General features: G+C 37.4%; 1 protein-coding gene across 1 annotated transcript; it reads right to left on the bottom strand.

The window, feature by feature from the left end:
- Nucleotides 1-1,079: 1,079 nt before the first annotated feature.
- Nucleotides 1,080-5,530, bottom strand: LOC149538741 (pentatricopeptide repeat-containing protein At5g27110-like). The gene is made up of 2 exons (XM_089800069.1): nt 2,428-5,530; nt 1,080-2,242 (listed from the first exon to the last, which is right to left on the bottom strand). Exon 1 carries the CDS (start codon nt 5,393-5,395, stop codon nt 2,642-2,644), a length of 2,754 nt encoding a protein of 917 aa, XP_089656195.1. The 5' UTR covers nt 5,396-5,530; the 3' UTR covers nt 1,080-2,242; nt 2,428-2,641.
- Nucleotides 5,531-6,589: the final 1,059 nt, after the last annotated feature.

Genomic DNA, 6,589 nt, shown 5'->3' with positions numbered 1-6,589 from the left:
CAACAACTTACTACACTAGTCATCTATCCCCTATCTTAGGTTTCATGTTATCCAACTTTAGAACTTTTACTTTTCACTTTCAAATTTCAATATCATTTTTACTTTAGTCTTTTAGTCATGAATTTCAATTTCAATTTCAATTTTTTGATTCTCATACTAGTCATTTGATTGTTATGATGTTATCTTAGATATCTAGTTTTTCAACTTCTGAGAGGAACTAGTCTACTTATAGCTTCATCCACTCTCTTAACAGGAACGAACTTACCTATGAGAAAGTAGAGACGCTAGTGGTTGTACATTGTGTCTTGCATATCAAAGATCGCAAGACACGTGTGTACAAGGAGAGCCCTACAACACGATGGGATGTAGAGCAATAGGAGCCCTCACAGGTTGATGACGATGCAAATACTTTTGATGCAAGGTTGGTTCGTATTCCTCTTGCGGCTCTTACACTTGAAGAGGTCGAGAGTTCGAAGGATGAATTTGTTGACCCTGAGCCTCAGGTTGACATGGATGATTAGAAGCCTCTAGGCAACCTCTACTACATTTTGGTGGCCCTTGGGCCTTTAGTACTTGACATTTTATCTTTTGATTTTGTAGTTTGTACTTGAGACTTGGATATTATCATATTTGTCATTTGAAGTTTGAAACATTGAACATTGAACATTGTGATCATATCATAGTTGTTGCTATTTGATGTAATTAAGTTTACGATTGATGGGATAATGATACTCATACTTTGATGCCATTTGAATCTTCAATCTTTGATTATTTTAATTTAAGTTATTTGATAGAAGTTAGAAGTTGGATCTTAGATCTCTTTCATTGTTCATCGTTCAATGCAATATAAAACTAAAGTAGCAATAGTAGTCTTGATGAACTTATACTTCATATCTAAATCTTAAATTGTTACACATCTTTTCATAATTAGCATTTTAAGTAATATATATATAGTATATACAATATAAACCCGTCCCCATGCAGTCGTCCCCTGCTGTCCCCAAATTGAGGTCCCTCTGTCCCTGTCCCCCCGTCCCCCAAGCTGGTGTAACCATGCCCACAACTTTCAGACCAATAAATTACAAATCAGTAAATCATGTTTTTCAAATTTATTTCGAAAATAAAAATTGATGGAAGAGAACAACAAATTGCCTTAGATATATTGCCATATGCTACCTAAATACAGATATTGTCTCTTGAATACATGTCATGTATACCTAATTTACAGGGTCATTAAAGTGAGCCGTTACTTACCTTTAGAATCGACACCGCTACCAAAGAGTAACAAGGAAGTATCTGCAGTAACATTATCGCACAATGATTATCTCAGTGAAGACAAATCACTAACCTGCTGAGTCCGACTGCAATGATTTATTTCTTATGAGCTCTTGCCTCCATAATTCCTGCAACTGGATTCTCCATCATTGTATATCTCTTAACATATATTTCACTGTAACTTTTCTTCAGTTTGCTGTGTCCTTTGTCAGCTATTTAACAGTCACTGGAACTCCCCCTAAGAAAGGCTGTATCCCTGCGATGACTACCTATCCACATGCTTCATCACCGGACAAAATTTGTACATGTTGGTTTTGATCAAAATCAAGGGAACACATCCGATAGTGATGATGATCGTATTTATTTATCCGCATTGAAGGGAAATTCAATCGGCTTGCATGTCGGTAGCTGGGTTCTCAAAGAGAGAGGACACGGATATGGAAGGTGGTCAAGAAGGCCCTTTAGCAGAGGGGGATGCCACTAGACCTGGAGGGTCAAACTCTCAGATCTCTTCTTTTTCACCAATTTCTTCACCTTCAGACAAAGGAAAAATGAAGGGTTCCGATGTCCAAAATGCATCAGATTATGTTGAGCAGAAATGTCTAAAATAACTCACCCACAGAATTGTAACTGTTGGCATAAAACTTTTTGGCATCACGAATTTCAAATGTCAAGTAACTCACAACGAATACATGTTGCCAACTCAGCTTCTGAGAAAGGGTAACACTACATCAAATTATAGATGGCTGATATATGTGTTGACAAAGGTTTACCAATTCATCTGTGACTGTAATATGCCTCTCGGCGTAATAAAAAAACTATACAAAATAACAAGGTTGTTTGTGAACCCGCTTGCATTTTCTGCTGGTAAGACATCATTTCATTTACTTGAAGATTACTCACATTTTGATTTTTTGCCATTCTCTCACCTCCCTTATCTTTTCATTCCGTACATATTCAGATTTTCCTGGAGTAATTCAATGAAACATCCATGCTATCAGAACCTATATTTTGGCGAATACACCAATAATCTATATAAGTAATGATCTGCATTCCACTCTATGCATCTAGTTTTAGAAAGCCAACAGCATGGTGAGAATTGCTAGATGCTTGAAAAGAAAAACTTTGTGGAAACTGAATATAAATTTGTACCTTAATTACTACTGCCAATATGACATGGAGCATGTGATATCACCAATGATCTCCACGAGAGCCATGTTGAAAATGATCTAAACAGTTTGTATCTCTCCCAACAATTTATCTTCCATAAATATTTGAGATAATATTCAATACAGTGTGATTATTTATCTCTTCCACATCATTAAGTGGATGTCTTGAATCGAAAATATCCTGCTGCCTTCATCTTTCAAGCCCATTTCTCCAACTTCCCATAAATTTCCTGTGTCTGTGGTTGTGAGCTGTCTCCTGCACAAAAAGTATGTACCGTTTTATGGTCTTCAACCCAACTACATCCTGTGATCTTTTTAATTCCTCTATCTTTCATCTGTCTCCTTACCACTTCTACCTCACTCCACCAGCCCACTTCTGCATATATGTTAGAGAGAAGAACATAAGTCGCTGAATTTTTAGGATCCAGATCAAAAAGTATCATCGCAGTAAATACTCCTAAACCTATATTCATATGTGATCTACAGGCACTGAGAAAACACGTCCACACATCCGCCACAGGTTTAAGTGGCATCTTAATAATAAATATTAGGGCATCCTCGAGATAGCCAGCACGGGCAAGGAGGTCAACTATGCATGCATGATGATGTGCTGTAGGCGTAATGCAATAATGGTTATCCATGTGGTTAAAGTATGTAAGGCCCTCATTGACTAAACCTGCATGGCTGCATGCAAATAAAACACAGGTAAAGCTCCAAGTGTCGGGAAGTATTCCAGAGGGCTTCATTGATTCAAAGCATTTGAGAGCATCCTTGCAAAATCCGTTTCGTGCATATCCGGCAATTATGGCATTCCTTAAGTCCACATTTCCTTGAGGAATGCTCTCAAAGAGTTCACGTGCCTTGTCTATTTTTCCGCATTTTGCATACATGTCTACCAAGGCACTTGCAACTATGGCATCTGACAAAAACCCTCCTTCCATTATGCTTTTATGGATACCCATGCCCTGCTTCAAAGCTCCCATTCTAGCACAGGCTGAAACGACACTAGCAAAGGTAAAGGAGTCTGGCTTTGCACCCGCGAATCGCATTTCCTTGAAAGTTTCTAAAGCCTTTTCAACACATCCATTTTGCACATATCCGACAATCATTGCAGTCCATGAGACCACATCTCTTTGAGGCATTCTGTCAAGAAGTTTACGTGCCTTAACTATGCTTCCACATTTTGCATACATGTCTACCAGGGCACTTGCAACTACAATATCTAGTGAAAATCCACTTTCAATTATGATTGCATGGATAGCTATCCCCAGTTCCAAAGCTCCAAATTGAGAACAGGCAGGGAGTATGCTAGCAAAGGCTGAGGAGTCTGGCTTTACATCCAACAGTTGCATTTGCTTAAAAGTTTCTAATGCCTTTTCAACAAACCCATTTTGAACATATCCTCCAATCATGGCAGTCCATGAAACCACATCTCTATGAGGCAATCTGTCAAACAACTTACGCGCTTTGTCTATGTTTCCACATTTAACATACATGTCTACTAAGGCACTGACAACTAAAACATTTGATAAAAATCCCCCCTCAGTTATGATCTGATGGATATCAATGCCTTGTTCAAAAGCTCTCATTTTGGCACAGGCTGGAAGGATGCTTGCAAAGGTTGTGGAATTTGGCTTTACACCTGCCAGTTGCATTTGTTTAAAAGTTTCCAAAGCCTTTTCAACAAATCCATTTAGTTCATAACCTGCAATCATTGTAGTCCATGAGACTACATTTCTTTGAGGCATTTTGTCGAACAGTTGACATGCCTTATCTATCCTTCCACATTTTGCATACATATCTACCAGGGCGCTTGCAACTATAACATCTGACAAGTATCCCTCTTCCATTATCTTTTGATGAATGTCCACACCCTGTTCCAAAGCTCCCATTTTGACACAGACTGAAAGAATGCTAGCAAGGGTTGCGGCATTTGGCTTTACACTTGCCAATTGCATCTGCTTCAAATTTTCTAAAGCGATTTCATCATATCCATTTTGTGCATATCCTACAATCATTGCAGTCCACGAAACCACATTCCTTTGAGCTATTTTGTTGAACACTTTACGCGCCTTGGCTATCCTTCCACATTTTACATACATTTCTACCAGGGCGCTTGCAGCTACAACATCCGACAAAAAACCCCTTACCATTATCCTTTGATGGATGTGCATACCATATTCCAAAGCACCCATTTTGGCACACGCTGATAGTATGCTGACAAAGGTTGATGAATTTGGATTTACATCTGCCAATTGCATTTGCTCAAAAGCTTTAAAAGCCTTTCCAACAAATTCATTTTGAATATATCCTGCAATCATGGCATTCCATGAGACCTCATTTCTTTCAGGCATTTCGTCAAACAGTTCACATGCCTTGTCTATGCTTCCACTTTTGGCATACATGTCTACCAGGGCAGTTGCAACCATAACATTTGGAGAAATTCCTCTATCCTTCATGCTTTGATGGATATCTATGCCCTGTTGTAGAGCTCCCATTTCAGCACAGGCTGTAACCATTTGGGCATATGTGAACTGATCGGGTTCGAAACCTGTTCGTTGCATTTGGTGGAACATTGTGACCGTCTCGTGAGGACACCCATGTCTTCGGTACGCTGCAATTAACTTATTCCACGAGAAGCTGTCTCGTTCTGTGATTTGGTCAAACACTTTAACTGCATCTACCAAGCTTCCGCACCTGTCGTACATGTTTATAAGATTATTCTTAAGTCTTGTAGCAAATGAAAATTGCCTGGGAACGATGAAAGAGTGAACGTCTTTCCTCTGTGAAAGGGCATTCTTGAGAATGTAGGTTTGCGATAACTGAAGATATAAAAAGAAGTCTCCATTGGGTTTTTTAGTAGTAAGTAGAACTTCGCGCAGGGCTTCCTTCAACCGTCCCTCTCTACATAATGGTTTCAGATTGTTGTGAGCCGTGGAAGTCAATAGCATTGTACGACTGTGTTATTCAATTGCCCAAAATGATGTTCAGCCGATAGGTTTTTCCAAACCATCATTTGAATAATTTAATAGCAGTCTTCCGCTCCTGGGGGAGATTAGATGAAACGAGGAGAAGACTAACGATTTATTGTTATTTGTGCTTGTGAGTATTACGGAGAACTATCCATGCCGGCTTCTTTGAGCAGGTCTGCGCACTTAAGAAAACCCAAAGAGAAATTACATTCTACCGCCAAAGTTCCCAACAACTCCCTATTTATTTATTACTATTCACACTTGTCTCTCTTTTCCAAATTAGCATAGTATGATAGATTTTAATGATGTTCATGAGACTAAAGTAGCCTATGAGACCTACAATATCACCCCCCCAAGACAGGAGTGGAACTAATCTAACTGCAACAGTCATAACAGACTAATTAAAGTGAGAATAGCAAAGAACCCATTCAAAATTTCAATGAGAGGGAAAGTGGTAAGTGTAAATCTTTTAATAGTAATTATATGTATGATAAGTATTTTATGAGCTCCAAACTTCCCACATCCTTCGGGTGACATTTAATTACTAAAATTCATACATTATATTGAGTATTGGTGTAAGTGGTAGTTATGCTAATTTTATGTATTCTAATATTTTAAATGATATTGATTTAAGTAGTTATTGCTATTATATTAGTTTCTAAAAAATTACATCCAGAATTTTCTTTGTTGATATTGATTTAAGTAGTTATTGCTATTATATTAGTTTCTAAAAAATTGCATCCACAAATGTACTAGAAAAGAATTATTTTGAGTTCACAGTGTACATAATTTTCTATATCATTCCACAAATGTATAAATCTACTAAAAAAATTCTATACTTTAATTTTATTTTTATATAATTCAAATTAATTTTTGGATTTGATTTTCTATTTTTTTTACCATCAATATTGCAAAGTACACTCATGATCCATGAGAATGTGTGGGAATTGTAACTGACATAAGATGGAAATCAAGCTCAATCAAATGATATAAAAATGAAGAGAAGAAAAACATGTAGGGTCATAAAAATGAATGTGATGCATACACTTAAACAACTCTAATTAACTAATATTTTGCAAGCTACTACAATTCCAACCATAACTACAACAACTTAGAAGATTCATTTCTTTAATGTGAAACAAAGCTTAAAAGATCCATTTCTTTAATGTGGAC

This window comes from Cupressus sempervirens, chromosome 9, assembly GCF_028749045.1.
Source record: "Cupressus sempervirens isolate cs-2001-9-10 chromosome 9, ASM2874904v1, whole genome shotgun sequence".
Classification (NCBI taxonomy): domain Eukaryota; kingdom Viridiplantae; phylum Streptophyta; class Pinopsida; order Cupressales; family Cupressaceae; genus Cupressus; species Cupressus sempervirens.
This window is presented reverse-complemented; position numbering and strand designations above follow the sequence as displayed.